Source organism: Myxocyprinus asiaticus, chromosome 1 (genome assembly GCF_019703515.2).
Source record: "Myxocyprinus asiaticus isolate MX2 ecotype Aquarium Trade chromosome 1, UBuf_Myxa_2, whole genome shotgun sequence".
Classification (NCBI taxonomy): domain Eukaryota; kingdom Metazoa; phylum Chordata; class Actinopteri; order Cypriniformes; family Catostomidae; genus Myxocyprinus; species Myxocyprinus asiaticus.
Window position 1 is genome coordinate 46,738,680 of NC_059344.1, and position 17,063 is coordinate 46,755,742.

Here is a 17,063-nt window from a genome sequence, read left to right on the forward strand (position 1 = left end):
ACCACAATAAAGCCTAAAAGTAAATCCCTCCCCTCCGGTTCAGAGTCATCTCTCTGCATCTGTTTAGTCTACTCATGGGGTTATGTGGAGGCGTTGTGTTAGCACAGTGTGCTAAACCTATTAACCGTCTTACAGGACGAAACAATCTTCTTAACACTGTGCCCAAGTCTTTCGTATGGTGTCGAGAGAGCTTGAACCTTTTATTCCTCTGACTCTCCTCTTGCCTCTCTTTGGCATCGCTCCAAACAAACAGGAATGAACCCAGCAAAACAATGCAGAAATAAAGACGGAAGCAGAAAAAGGAGGGGACAAAAACCTTATGGGCTACTTAAATTTTGTTGAGGACAGTCGGCACTATTGAAATTCTCCACAAAACACTGGTGCATTGATTTCAATTTCCAGCCTGGCTTGGGTAAACAGCACAATGTGTGCCTAAAAATCAAGTAATTAACACTTTAAAAAGCAACTGGAGCTAAGAATGAATAAGGTCATGTTAAGTCTATATTGGAACGAAACTGTGAGTGGAGGAAAAAGATTGTTTGGTTCCCTTTGGCCTTGCTGAGCACAGCTATGCAGGCAGATGAGGACGTTGGAATGAAGGGAGTTAATTCGGGTTTCACCTGTCATGATCATTGATTATGTAGCCTTTGTTCTTTAGCGCTGTCAGACAATGGGAGCAAAACACAGTGCATGAGGACACAATCAATAGGAAACTTGGGCATATGTATGGAATAAATACCAAACTCTTCTAGCTCCTACATAAAAATTGGAAAATGCATATGAATAGATACATGGCACATAATCACAATATGAGAATATTTATGTGCCAACCACCAAAATAACTTTAAAAATACATGAGGGTCAGTGATTGTGGGGACCACAATTAATATTTATGCAGCTGAACCAATGGGCGTACATGTTAATTGAAGACTCCTTCTAAAAATATCTGCATGAAGGTGAGTTTGGATAATGAAAGATATTACCATTAAACAAAATAATATTAATAACTATCCACTTTATATTAAACTGTTAATAAAGACTGTAAGCTTTAACAAAAGTGCATCACAAATGCACAGACATAATGTGATAATTTTAAGAGCAAATATCACATTCATCAATGTACTGAGTCACACATATATTAAGTGCCATAATTACCATTACTAATAATTGTAGCTTATATGCTAAAGATAAATAAGTTGGATATAAGGCAGGATAAATGCATTATAAACATAATAATTATCATTAATATTATAACTTATATTAATTATAGGCTATGTAAAATAAGGCTGAATAAATGTAGCATAGTAAACATGTTGAACAAGACAAGACACACAGAAACACAACAAAACAGGCAAACACAAAGGGTAGTTCATTCAAAAATGAAACCAAACAAACAAACAAACAAACAAACCATTTTCTCACCCTAATGTCATTTCAATTCTGTTTATTCTTCACATAAAGCTATAATGTGGCTGCAGAAGACTGGAATATACTGAAAATTGCACAAGAGTTGTATGGATTACTCTCAGGGTCCTTTTTTTTTTGTTATTGTCATTTTTGGAGCTTGACAGTGTGCTAAACAGCTCCTTTTGTGTCTGTCAAAAGAACAAAATTCCTATGGGTTAGGAATTACATGATGCTGAGTAAAGGATGAGAGAATTTTCATTTCTGGGTGAACAACCCTTTAACATGCATCACTAGAGGGGTAAGAACATATTTTGGATATAGCTACCTAGGAGGGCCATAAAGCAGATGCATATGGCGAAGAGGGAGCTGAAACTGAGCCCCACATCGTCTTGGTAAATGGCCAGCGTCACTTCACAGTGCCGGCCACGGTAGCCCTCTGGACAGTGGCATGTGAATTTGGAGGGAGACTGTGCCACACATGTGCCCCTGTGGCACGGGCGACTGGCACAGAGTGTGTACATACAGAACTTGCCTGTGGAGTTTGCCTTGACCATGTGTCCTTGGGGACACCTGGGATTGGAGACAGAGACAAAAAATAAAAGTCAAAGTTAAAATACTTTCTTTAAAAATAGTTTTAGGAAAACTTGTTTGGAAACATTCAAATTGCAATTCTGTTTGGTGTGGCTAGCAGTTCAGAAATTAAAAAAAGCACTGATGAATATGAAAAGGAAACTTTTATTACTTTAACAAACTTTATGTATAACAAAAACTGCCCACACTGACCTAACATATGTAAACACAAAATATTTCACAGTGAACTGGTACATTTAAACTCCTGTGTGAATAAAATGAGCTCCACATCACATATTGAATTGGACTTTGCCCGAGAGATCAGCAAAGTACAGATGGAGCACTGAAAGAATTAAACATTTGAAGACTGAATACATGGTTAAAAATCTTGACATTTCCTCTAAAATTCTTAACAGAAAACACACACACACACAGCATAGAAACCCAATGTGACCTGCTGCCAGAACAGAGTATGCTTAACAAACTGATATAGAGTGAGAATAGTCCAGCCTGTTGGCAAGTCAGAGAGACAATACCTGCAGTCATTCAAATACACTCACAAAAAAACACACACAACAGCTCTAGTGGGCATTGCAGATGGAGAAGAGTGGACAGGTCCATGGTGAAGAACAGCCCACACGTATCATGCTTGCCTAACAGTCTTTGGCTTAGGCATGTTTACAGACAACCCCAGGGCCAAGGTGCATCAAAGGCTTAGCTAAGTAGAGCCCCCTACAGCATTTGTTTGTGTGTTTGTGTGTGTGTGTGTGTGTGTGTGTGTGTGTGTTACATAGTAAGGATTAGAGAGGACTTCACAGCAGTGAATTGAGGCTTGTTTACAGGAGAATGTGAGAGTGTGTGTGAGAAACAGGCTCTGTTCACACCTGGTATTAACAACAGTCTCGGGTGATCTGATCACAAGTGGTCAGCTGAGATAGTTTGCTGTTTACACCTGCTTTAAATGCATCTTCAGTGACCGATTTTGATTGGATTTCTCAAGGACAGGATCTCTTATTTTGTGACTACATACAGTAGATCACTTACTACATCATTGTAATTGCATGTTGATGTCAGATATACTGAAAACGTGCCATTAAGTATTGTGCATTTATTTATGGGCTTTTCCAAAATTTTCAATTAGTTGGTTGTTGATGGATTTTTTTTAAATTGTTTGTTTGTTTATCAGCTAACCCTTCCATTTTGCAGGAACATTTCTAACAACCGTTCTGTTTGGGTCAAAAAAGATTCGAGAGTCCAGTAGGTAAAAAAAGAGTAGAGTCCAGTAGATATACAACACACGCCCCTTTTGATTATAACCCTGTATGGTACGTTTTAGCCATACAGCAAATATTTATTTTCTTTCACTTTCTCAACTTTAAAAAAAAAAAAAAAAAAAAAAAACTAAAACAGAATGTATTGTTGGAAATAAAAGCGAAGTCTTTAAAGTAACCAATAATATGCGGTTTTTAAGCCACATAACATATGTTTTTGTCATTTGATTTCCTAGCAACAGCCTAGCAACCACCCAAAACACCCTGACATTGTCTAAATAAACAAGTATCATACAATTTAACTTTTAAACATGCCAACAATTACCCAGACAAAAGAGAAGGGTTAAAGCCCTTGCAAAAATTACAGTGAGCAAAAAAGTCCTGCATAGGCAAAAGCAGTAACTACACATTACATCCTACCTAAGTTTAATGGTGCAACGCTCAAATATTTAGTAGTGCGTAAATTGTGACAGTGCCCATTTACGCCACAACTTGGCTAAGTTGTAACTTACGTATAGCTGGTGCAACCGGCCCCAGACAACTAGGACTGCAACAGCTAACTGAAAAAAAAAAAAAGGATGAAAATCTGTAATGAAAACACCATCATCAATGAATTGTCAACTAATTTCCTTATCGTTTAGTCAGTGATGTCACCTTGCAGTAAAAAAAAGCCATTTCTATGAAAAAAAAAAAAAAAAAAAAAAAAAAAAAGCGCACAGAAAAGGTGCCCGACCCAAGTTGTAAAAGCACAGAAGTAAGTTAAGCACTTAAAAGAAGATCATAAACATAATTTCATGTGGGTTGCTGTATCAGGTGCTGATGAGTTGTTTTTCCTCAGCACATGATTTAAATAATCTGAGAACGTTTACACATGTATTTAGCACTGTACACTTGTTTTTGTAACAGCCGAAACAAATATTAATACCAGGAGTAAACAGATTCTCTAAAAAGATTCTACATTTTAGTTTTATAGTAGTTCGATTTGTGAAACAAACCGTTTTTATGACACTTTGGTAGCATTTAAAACGATTCCATTCAAGTTGTATCAATATGCGCGTTTGAAGTTGTATGTGATCAACCAGTACGTGGTGTTGTATGCACCATGGATCAACTCAAAACAAGCTTGCACTGAGATGACTTAAGTGAAAAATATTATTTTATTATCAGACACATTCCTTGAACATGTTAGGCTGGCATTCCCCACTTTATTTTATCCTGACTTTTGAAAAACATCTCCAGTGGTCTCTGGCACTGTCGATTGGCACAGCATATGATGACGTATGATACAGGTTCAAGTGCTGGACTTTGCTGCTTTAGGTAAGACAGTGGTTATTCTTCATTATTCAAATTGGCTGGCATGTTGATGGAAAAACAAATCATGCATATTCATGCTATTGATTCTTAATTATAAATATGACTTGAAGACCTACATTCTAAATATCTGTTTATTGAGTGTAGCTAGCATAACCTGTAATGTATCATTTCTGTATGCAATGCATGGCTTATTTGTATGGAATGCATAGCATAGCAGAAGAGAAAGTGGCTGTGATAAAAAAGGTAATGCAAAAGTAACGCTAAAATAACAATATGCTTTACTTTCCATAAAAAGTAACTTTTTTTATTAATTTACTTTTTAAGGAGTAATGCAATATTCTAAAGAGTTACTTTTAAAGTAACATTACCCAACACTGTTCACGACATTTGTGAATATTGTAAGAAAAACATGGAGTAGTCAATATATTAAACATTACAAATGCTCTATATTTACTTGAATAATATGTGCAAGTAGCCTAGTAGTGGGGTAATTGTGGCTGGGTTGAGACGAGAGTGACAATATTGCATGATTAAAATGGAAACACAATTAAAAAACAAATCAATGTATTGTTTGCTGAGTACAGCCTAACATGATAAGAGCTTGCACAAAAAAGTTGGGGTTTTAGTTAAAAATCTGAATTTAATAATTTTTTAACAAATATAATGATACCACAGACACAAAATTTGACTTTTTGGAGCTTCATCACATTAAAAAATAAGAAAACTGTCATTAATGTTATATTTGTAGACAGTGAATTGGTATGAAGGACACATGAGCAGTAGGTAGATGACCAGTATACAACCAGTATTTTGTTGAATCATTTTCAACCACTTCCATTATGTCAGTGACGGTGTTGAGAACCAAAGGTGTCCAAATCAGAAAAAAATAGGAAATAATAAAAGGGCTTTGATGTCTGAGATGGGAAAATATAATTTGTTGGAGGCTTAAAATGTGCTTTATGTTATGGAGTATTCAGACAATTAATAAAGTATTAATTAAATGTAGTTGAAAAAGATAAAATACATAGTACCGAATCCCAGGAATGACTCACATGTATTACATACATGTGATCAGTGGCAGCTGCAGCTGTTTGGCCGTACGCACTGTGCTTACCATGAGTGCTCCAACTGACCTGAGAAACACTCATGAGTAAATTATGTTTCATCAATCATGAAGTGTGTCAGTATTTCTGTTGGTGAATGAATAATTCTTTTGAGTAATTTTCAATGAATTGGCCAAAGGGGCTTGCAAAACAGTCTGAATCAATTCATGATTCAGTACAATTCGTTCGGAGCGCTCTCTCACGGAATCATTTGGAGCGGTTTCTCAAACAGCAAAACAGTATCGGGATATTTAAGAACACAGAACAAACAGTGCTGGATACAGCTGAAATTTACCTACAGTCAACTGAAACAAAAGCCAGGCTGTCTTTTTGAGAGATAACTTTGAGAAACTTCAACTAGTGCTGTGTCATGTGAACAAGGGGCTGTTCACACCGAATGTGTTGATGGGTCCACTCACGCTATTTATCAATCGTTTTCAATGCAAACATTCGCTAGATTAAAGTCTTTTGACAACTGCGTCACGTTTCACTGTGTTTTTAGCATTTCTCATGGGAGTGCTGCCTTTTTAGATGCCGTGTCACATTAAAAAGAACTTCCTCAACTGATAAAAATGCCTCTCGAGACACTCTATTTCTGCTCTATTCGTTGTGGTGCGTTTTGCTTTTTTTTTAGCACCAGAACGCGATTGTTCTGAATGGTTACTGGAAGAAATGCCTTAGCCAATAGTTACATGAAAGCTACACATACTCAAGAAAATAATAATAATAATAAAAATAAATGCTTCTCTCAAAGTCACCAGAGTTGAATGTTTTGATGTTGTTTTTGCTAAAAAAAACCCCTAGATATAAGGTTGCATTAGGCAGATTTCTGATCGTACCCTCAGATGAAATCCTGCAGGTGCCCATGAGTGTGATTGTTTGTGTACCTGCACTCATGGATTCTCCACAGGTCCACACATGTGAATGGGGGACTGCATTGGTTTTTCCTGCAGGAGTCGGAGGAACAGCCCAGAGACACACCCTGAGAACTGACCACTGACACCATCTCTCTGGTCTGACCGTCCAGAGGAATATACCGCCCATTGAGTCTCAGGTCCCGCATACAGCCTGTAAGAAACACAATGCTTTCACACAAAGTAATCGTCTTCCCACAATACAAATATAGCAGAAACTGTGAATCCTCCTATTACAGGTACATCATGTACACAAACACACACACTTAGACAAAGTTAGCCTGACATAATGCACACATCCACCCATGTCCTTAGCTTTTAAGTGCTTTTAGAGTGCATTTTATAAACACACAAAGTATGTGCCCGAGGCTAACTAGTTCAGCGGTATGCGTGCTGTGCACAGGGAATATCACCTCCACTCACCTCCTCTGTTTCTCTTCTCTTTCATGTCACATTGTCATTGTCTCCCTTTCTCTGTTGTCTGTTTCATGCTAGCTGTACTTCCCTCTACACCGAAGGTGCATTTGAACCTATTATGAATTAATCGTTCGTATTAATAATTCATTATTGCCAATACAATAGTGTGCAGTCATGACGGATAGAGCAATTGTGGTATGAGTTGATAAAGCTGTACAGATTTGTCTGGCACACTTTCAGATTGATGCACACACTAAGTCCTTTTGCTGACTGAAGTTAATTGGATTTAGTGGTAAAAGGTGAGTCTGCTTCAAAATGCTCCGATATAACTGAGTGATTGGATTTCTGATCATGGGACACAGCATTTGTGTTTGCTTAAAATGTCATGCTGAAGTGTTGATTGGAGTTGTCCACAGCTCTCCATGCACATTTTGACAATTGAATCTATTCCACTTATTGAAATCAATTAAACTATTGTAACCAGCTCAAAAAGGCTACAAATCAGCTCTGAAAATGGTAGCAATGGGATTGAACAATCAGGGGAGCTGTATTCTGAGCTGTTTCGAAAGTAAACTTACAGTGTGATAGTTTTTCATGCCATGAAGCTTATTGGTCAATTTTCTGTTGTATGTGCCAAGTTTAGTTTCATGTAGAGACAGAAACTATACTATACACTACTTCATTTCCAAAGTAACACAATGCATTCAGACAATACATTTTATACATCCAAAAGTTGGCAACCAAGGGAGAGAGCCTGAGCTCAAAACTAGACTCAGCTGCATAATAAACTAAATTATTAATGAATGGATAGAAATAAGGCAGGCGATGGGAAGGTTGAGGGATGCTGGCTGAATTGTCATGTGGTGAGGTAATTGTAACTGTTTATATACACCAGGGCCTGTATTCACAAAGATTTTTATCTAACCACAAGGTCTTCTCCAAATAGTTCCTAGCTACGAGTTTTTTCTTAAAACCTATTCACAGAACTGCTTGGAGTATTTGGGGGAATCTTTAAGGTAGGAGTATTTTTCAGCTTCTTAAACAATTTACAAATCCATGTACTCCATCAATAAATATTTCTTGAAATTCCATATATAATATTGCACACACATGTATAGATAGATATAATTGGTGTGTGATATATATATAAATAAATATATATATATATATATATATATATATATATATATATATATATATATATATATATATATATATATATAATATATATACCAAACTCAAACTGGTCTCATGAACATGACAATGAGTTCACTGTTCTTCAGTGGCCTTCCCAGTCACCGAATCTGAATCCAGAAGAACACGTATGGGATGTGGTAGAACAGGAGATTCACAGCATGGATGTGCAGCTGACAAACCTGCAGAAATGTTGTGATATGTAACATGGACTAGATTCTAAAAGGAATGTTTCATCTTGTGGAATCCATGCCATGAAGAACTGAGGCTGTTTTGAGAGCAAAGGGAGGCCCTAACCAGTATTAGTATAGTGTTCTTAATAAGTGGTCAATGAGTGTTTATATATACTGTATATATATATGTATATATATATATATATATATATATATATATATATATATATATATATATATATATATATATATATATATACTTTTGATTTGTGACATGGTGCATTATAATGCTGGAAGTAGCCATTAGAAGATGGGTAAATTGTGGCCATGAAGGGATGCACATGGTCAGCAACAACTCAAATAGGCTGTGGCATTCAAGTGATGATTGACTGGTATTAACGGGCCCAAAGTGTGCCAAGAAAATATTCCCCACACCATTACACCACCGCCACCAGCCTGAACTGTTGCCACAAGGAGGTTGGGTCCATGGATTCATGCTGTTGGCGCCAAATTCTTTTTTCAGTATTCAACTGTCCAGTTTTGGTGAGCCTGTGCCCACTGCAGCCTCAGCTTTCTATTCTTGACTGACAGAAGTGGAACCCGTGGTGCTCTTCTGCTGTTGTAGCCCATCCGCCTCAAGGTTCGACCTGTTGTGCATTCTGAGATGCTATTCTGCTCACTATAATTGTACAGTGTGGTTATCTCTGTTACCGTAGCCTTTACTACAACAAATGATGTCTACATTTAAAGATAGACATTATAAAGATGAATGGCTTTTGAGTGCAGAAAAGAAAGTGCAAGTTAAAAGTCATGAAACGTGTTTACACCCAAAAAAAAATAAAAAATAAAAATAAAAATCATCAAAATCTAGCCTTGTTTATTGCACTACTTACACACCTAAACCTATTGACATTAAAAAAGTGGTTAACAAACATATTCTTCAGAGTGACCCCCTTCTATAAAATAAGTTTTTAGATTCTCCACTAATCACCTACAAAAGAGCAATGAACATCAGAGATAGAGTGGTGAGAGCTTGCCTTCCTAAGGAAACTTCTATTAGTACTCTCACAGGCTTGGTACCAAATGGCAATTTTAAATGTGGGAATTGTATAAACTATCAATATACACAAAATGTGAAAAGTTTTAGCCATCATGTAAATAATAATAAACAGGTAAAAATAAGCTGTTTTAACTAAAAACGTTATTTATTTGATTCAGTGCCCGCGTAATAGGGTCTATCTCAAGGACCATATCACAGAACATAGAAGTGCCATTAGAAGAGGGGATTTGACAACCCCGTAGTGAGGCATTTTAGGGAATTTAACCACCCAATATCTTCCTTTTAGTTTTTTGGCATTGTTGTGATTAAATCTTCTGCCAAAGGTGGTAATATGGATCAGACTAGAAAAAGACGGTAGGCATTTTGGATTTTTTTATTTAAAAAAACTTTATCGCCTCAAGGAATGAATGAAGAGCTGATGATAAATGAATTTTTATTATTTTTATAATTTTCAACATTTTCATGTTTTTTTTAATTTTGTTTGAAGTGTATTGGTTTTGAATTTGCAGGTCTTGTATTAAGTTTTTTCTTGTGAATTGTCTCCATGATGTGTAATTTGATGGGTGTGGTTTTCTTATTGACCTACTCTTTTGCCTAATTAGTGCAACTGAAACTGCTGTTCTCTGACTGATAGATGAGATTGTCCTGTCCATCTCATTGGCTAGATGATACTCTTGTATGTATTTAAATAACTGCTTTGTAGCTGCTCTGTTCTAACTTTGTAAACTCTGATGAAGGCTTGTGTGCAGAAATGAGTTGTTTTTTTTATCTAATAAATTTCTCCCTTCAACAAGTGTTGCTGGATTTATCTTCTTCAATTGTACTTTGTCTTCTCCATGCACCTTGTCTGTAGGTGAAGTTGTACCAGACTGATTACTCTACTTACCATAGCCTTTCTGTCAGCTCGAACCAGTCTAGTTTTCCCAGGAAATCAGCAGTTACAGAAATACTGAAACCAGCCCGTCTGGCACCAACAATCATGCCACAGTCAATCACTGAAATCAACATTTTTCCCCATTCTTTTGTTTGATGTGAAAGTTAACTGAAGCTCCTGACCCGTATCTGCATGATTTTATGCACTGCACTGCTGCCACATGATTGGCGGATTAGATAATCGCATGAATACGTTGGAGTACAGGTGTTCCTAAATAATTATAATTATAATTTATATTATAATTATAAAAAAGTGCTCAGTGAGTGTCTATATACTGTATACACACACACACAGACATTTTCATCCCATAGCAAATCGAAATTTGGATGCATATGCAAGTGATTCACTCTCATTGTGAAGGGTTGCACAAAAGTAAAAGATTAAAAGATCAATCTTGGGATTATAAGAATGGATATCAGGATGGTTCAGATGAAGACAGCAATTAATCAGAAAATCTATATTTTTACCCATCCCTATTATACACATTCCCTAATGGTCCCATATCTCAACTATTAGTACTTGGCACTAACAACAGTGAGGTCATGGGCTCAATTCCCAGTGAACGTATGAACTGCTAAAATAGGTACTTTGAATTCACTGTAAAAGTGTCTGCCAAATGCATAAATGTAACATTTTCTCTGGAAATCAAACCCATGACTGGCATTGCTCTCGCCATCCTCTACCAATTGAACTTCAGGAGCAAGAACTTCCAATGTGTAACTCACCTTGGAAACTCTTGTTGTGTCCTGCGGGGAATGAGTTGCCCAGCATCACCACAGCGGGATCAATAACAATCTCCCGACTGCGGCCTGGTGAGCCCGTGATCTCTCGCCTTCCGCCCCCGCCATCCAGGCGCATGGTCAACTCGTTGTCGTGACGATCTAAGTGCACGTCATGCCACTCTCCGTTGTCTATGCGATAAGAGGGCACTGTCAAGTTAAAGTCCCCATCACCGAGGTTGTAGAAGACAGTTAACAGACCCTGGTAGATCTGAAAACAAAATTGAGAGAAATAGACAAAATTCTGTTAGTAAATTCATTCACAGTTTGTCAGAAATCTGGAGAAAATAAAGCGCCAGAGACACAGAACAAATAAGAATATCATTCAAATTATGAAAAAAAAAAAAAAACAGTGGTAGAGGAAGAAGAGAAAAAGAGACTCCTATGATGAAACAGAGAGCTATTAGGGACTGGGGCAGGATCTGATAAGACTCTACTGAGCACTAACAGAATTAAACATATCGGCCCTTTAATTGGAGAGCAGGGAATTCAATATGTGTCAATTTGGTTTGCCACTGTATTTTTTGTGTTACTCTCTAGTGGTCAGCTATGATACTTTCTTTTGCTCTCTCTTTCACTTCGTGTGTGCTTTATGCTCTTCTTCAACCAATTGTTTCTTATTAATCAAATGTTTCTAAGGCAAATATTAATATTTATGAAAGTATGTAAGATGAAAAGCATAAAATAACAGAGTACTGTATAAAAGTCTGCAGTTCTGTGCTTTGAATCATCCTATATCCCAAGGTTTCTCAAACTTTTTTGAACCAAGGACCCCTTTCATGATACCAATTCCTTTGTGGACCCCCACCCCACACCCACCATCACAACAAACATGATATCATTTACTAAAAGTATAAACATTAGCTCAGTGGTTCCCAATAAGTTTAAATGCATATGATATGAAACTTGCAGAATGGCTGGGCACTGCTGACCTTTTGTGTCGGGCTTCTGTGAGCAAAGTGTTTCAATTACATTTAAATCCAGTGAATGTACAGTGATTTACCAGTGAGGAATACAACAATACAAGCAATTCATATCAAAGAGAGCACAAACAATCACCAGAAGATGAAGTTCGGGAGACAGTCTGTTGCTCAGCTTAGGTTTTAGGGCGATCCACAAGAACACTCAAACAGTACTGTTTCAAACCATAATATTCATGATTAAACAACAGTAAGATACAATAGCACAGTTGAATCATTATTTATTGTGTAAATGATTGTGTCATTGTTAACTGTCACTTTTTGCTTTTCTGCAAATAAAAGTTCTCAAAACTATTCCTACATCATTAAGGCTTTCTCTTCTGTCCGGCAGCAAACGGGATACGATTTGTATTCACATAAATGATTGTTATGATGTTATACTGAAGTGGAAAATTATATATACACTGCATAATTACAATAAATGAACAAATATTGGCCACTATTAGACAGATGATATCGTTAAAGTAAGGGTCACCATGTTAGAAAATATATTATCGCATTTGACGTGTCAACTGTCATATTATACTAAATAATAATATGACTGTAGCATACTTTATATATTAAGATTAATCAAAATAATTATAAGTATATACAGTCAAAAACGGGGACCTTGCTAATCCAGCGCTGGTCAGCTGTGGTTTGTGAATATTCACACTCGATATAACTTGAAAATAACACTGTTAAACCACATAATTTTTTACTGGATGATATAAAAGCTTCGTGTCTCAATGTCTGATGGATATTGACCAATGTCATCCGCAGAAACTACTGTAGATAACGCATGTAAAAAGTTATTTCCCCCCGAGTCATCTTGAAGCGAGATTCATTCACCAATCAGAGAAGTTGCTGTTACCATGGAAATAGTGGGATTTCCCCACACTTAAATTTGTGGTCCAGAAGTTACGACATTTATATATAGGCTGTTTGAATATATTGTTCTAAACTTCGGTTATGTCATATTTTTATACAATGAATAGCTATATATAGAGTAGTTTTTTTCATCACTTTTTAAAGCTTATTTGATTACAACATTGCAACACAATGCTCACAATTCAGGGATTTTCCATGGACCTCGGTTAGTGAAACGCTGCTATATCCAGTGACCCCTATGCTGTAATGAAATTTTGCATCATTTTTAATAGTCTAATAACAACATTTGGCATGTTTTATTTTACAAGCTCATGGCCATAACTGTACATACATAAAGTGAAAGGACAATAACTGGTTTGGCAGTCAGGTAAAAGGTGTGTATTTATTTGTTAAATCTCTTGAAGAAAGCATCAACCTTCATTTTATTTTCAGAGTCTTTCTGCATATGTCCCAGAGAGCATAATTTGCCGGCCCCTGTTTTGGATCCTGGCTTTGTGGTGATGTAAAAAGCAGGACTAATCAATGTAATGATGCAAAAGGCGCTTAAGCTATGACACATTTAAACGAAAACAGTAAACAGTTTGCAAAAATAAGTATGATTGACCTCAGTGAACTTCTCACCTTCCTCTACTTCTCTTGCACACTCACTTTCCCTTGCGATAATGTACGGCTTATGAGAATAATCTCGTTTTGTTCGTCTATCTCAAAGCTACAAGTTTACACTGGGTAGGTATTAAAACTTGAAGGAGGACTAATTAATGAGTAATTACATGAATCCATCTACAAAAAAGAAAGATTGACCCCACAAATTACAAACAAATTCCTCTGCCCCACTCAGAAGTCCTCTGCCCGCCCCCACCCAGTGATCCAGAAACCAAAGTCATCGACTGGAGCAGCAGGTGAAGCCATCTTGCATGTTTCATAATTAGAGGGCATTTGATTATGGATCATTGGCTATTAAGACCATACCTTTAAGTATGTCTGGAATCTCCAATCTCCTTTTCATATTTTATTATACTTAAAAATAAATGTGACGTTGCTAAGCAATATCAAGTTATAATCTTGGAAACTGTTAAATCAATTATTATTGGCCATCATTTCAGGTGTTGAGGCAGGACTGTTGGAATACTGAGGTAAATAGCAGATACCTCTGGAAAATAACATAATTCCTCTTAATTACCTGGAAGGTGGTATTAGGGTAATGGGGCATTATAATTTTAGATAGCATCTGATTGGATACAAATTTGGATTTTTTCCGTGAGTGCAAGATGAGAGATTGCTAAAGGTTTTTTGTGTGTGTGTGTGTGTGTGTGTAACATTTTTCACCTCAGATTAGATAATTCATATTACATAGGTTAGTGGAGAGAGAGAAACAGGAAATTACTGCAGAGAAGAGAGGGTCAAGAGTGGGAAAGGTCCTTGAACTGGGACTTGAACTCAGGCATTAGTATGAAAAGGCTTAAAAGGTTATTTTCCAATCCCATGTTCAAGATCATCTAACAAAAATATACACACATCTGTCAGTAAACACTCAGAACAAGTTCTGTGTCATGACTGTTCCATGAATTCAAGGAAACCCTGTTGCAATGTTGATGTTGCAAATGGTGTTCTGGTTAAGTCTCTTGAGGAAATTGAATGATCAAACTATCATTTCCTCCTTATTTGTTGATGACTCTGACAAGTACACCTTGTTGCAAATGTCTCAGTGAGATGCATATTAATCAGAAACAACAGGCAATGCTAAATATGTATTGGCACATCACATCAATTAGCATTATCGCTAAGGTAATTGAGTGGAGCACAGCAGGAGATTAAGTTTTAATCTTTCGCACATAGCACAAATGTGGCATCAGTTCCTGCAATGCTGCACAGTCTCAGAAGAATCATATTATAAGCAGGTAATGAAATCTGTAGTCTGCCACTTTAGGGGATATAAAATTTATTCTGGCCCATCTCAGAGACACTTCTAATTCATGCACAGATAAATCATCCAAGATTTACATGGGAGAGAGAGGGTAGGAGATAGAGAGAGAAGAGAAGGAAGGGAGGTAGAGAAACAAAGCAGCAATCAGCAACCCGACCACATCATCTTAAAGCAGGTGCTGAAAAAAAAAAGAACTCACAAAATGAGACAGCCTTGGAGTGAGAGGGCAGACGGCATACATTCTGCAAGCATATTAGCCAAATCGGGAAACATATACTAATGCCTCTATGATTAGAGAAAATCTCGTTGCTCCATTCAAATTCTTGCATTGCACCACTGTTGCAACAATGCTCGCATGGTCTGGTAGATGAGCTGTAATTACACAGTACGTCAAGAACAAATTTTAACCCTAAAAAGGTTTTTGTATCCTGGGGGATACAAACATTTAAGAGGCTGAGGAGAGGAGCAATGAGTGAGTCAGTCAAATGTTTGTGAAAATATTGAAAAGGGGGTCCTTGCAAATACTGATGACAAGTACAGTCCTTGCAAATACTGAGGACATGTGATTTTGTACAGTATACACAGTAAAGTCTGGAATCAACTGACAATCTCTATCTAAAAATAAAAAGGTTTTTTAGTTGAGAAGGCAGCTGCCCTCGAGGCAAATGCTCCTATCTTTTCAATATTATTTTCATGATTTCTATAAGCTATAAAATAAAAGCAATATTTCAGAAAAAAAAAAAACAAGAAAAAAACAAAAAAAAACAAACAAACAAAAAAACAAACATGGAAATGTAAATTATGACATTGCCCTTTTTAGGGTTAATATACAGGCTGTCAACACTGTTCATTTGTTGCAAGAAAGGACATTTCATGGGCACATACTGTATATGTGGGAAAGCAGGAGACACTGTAGTGATAGTTCACCCAAAAATGAAAATTCTGTTTTTTCCAAACCTCTATGACTTTCTTACAAACAGAGATGTTACGCAGAATGACAACATCAGTCACCATTTACTTTTATTGTAAAGAAATATGAGAGTGAATGGACAACCACCAGCCAAAAAACTGAATGGGGAGAGACATTCGGGATTTCTTTCATTAGGGTGTGACAACAATAACAATCTCATAGTATACATCTAAACAATGATATTGTTCTTTGAATTTTTTTGAAATTTGAATTTGTGGCATATCTATTATATATATATATATATATATATATATATATATATATATATATATATACACACACACACACACACACACACTACCAGTCAAAGATTTGAAACACTTACTCATTCTTTATTTTATATATATATATATATTATATATATCACATTTTAGAATAATAGTGAAGTCATTAAAACTATGGAATAACATAAATGGAACTACAGGAATTATGTTGTGAAAATCCAAAATAAATCAAAACTGTGTTATATTTCAGCATCTTCAAAGTAGTCACCCTTTGCCTTGAATTTGCAGACATGTACTCTTGACATTTTCTCAACCAAATTCTTGAGGTATCAGCCTGGGATGCTTTTTAAACAGTATTGAAGGAGTTCCCATCTATGTTGGGCACTTATTGGCTGCTTTCTTTATTATTTGGTCCAAGTCATCAATTTCAAAAACGTATTTATTTTTTTATTTTAAATTTATAATGAAATAAATTAATATGGAGGCACAATTATATTTTTGTCTACAAAACTAATTTCAAACATTTAAGCATACGCCTTAAGATGAAAAGATTTTTAATATCATGAGAAACATTTCAGTCAAGTGTTTCAAAACCTTTGACTGGTAGTGTATAGATATATACATATATATATATATATATATATATATATATATATATATATATATATATATATATATATATATATATATATATACACACACACACACACACACACACACACACTGATCAGCCACAACATTAAAACCACCTGCCATATATTGTGTAGGTCCCCCTCATGCTGCCAAAAGAGCACCATTCTGAGATGATATTCTTCTCACCACAATTGTACAGAACAGTTATCAGAGTTACCCTAGACTTTGTCAGATCAAACCAGTCTGTCCATTCTCTGTTGACCTCTCTCATCAACAAGGCGTTTCTATACACAGAACTGCCGCTCACTGGATTTTTTTTTTTTTTG

General features: G+C 36.2%; 1 protein-coding gene across 1 annotated transcript in view; it reads right to left on the bottom strand.

The window, feature by feature from the left end:
* Nucleotides 1–17,063, bottom strand: part of LOC127443208 (neural-cadherin-like) — a 379,800-nt gene that overhangs the window by 26,339 nt on the left and 336,398 nt on the right. The window contains exons 29-31 of the mRNA XM_051701811.1: nt 11,083–11,347; nt 6,553–6,733; nt 1,733–1,977 (exon numbers count right to left, since the gene is read on the bottom strand). Of these exons, the coding sequence (XP_051557771.1) occupies nt 1,733–1,977; nt 6,553–6,733; nt 11,083–11,347 (691 nt within the window). The remainder of the gene's footprint in view (nt 1–1,732; nt 1,978–6,552; nt 6,734–11,082; nt 11,348–17,063) is intronic.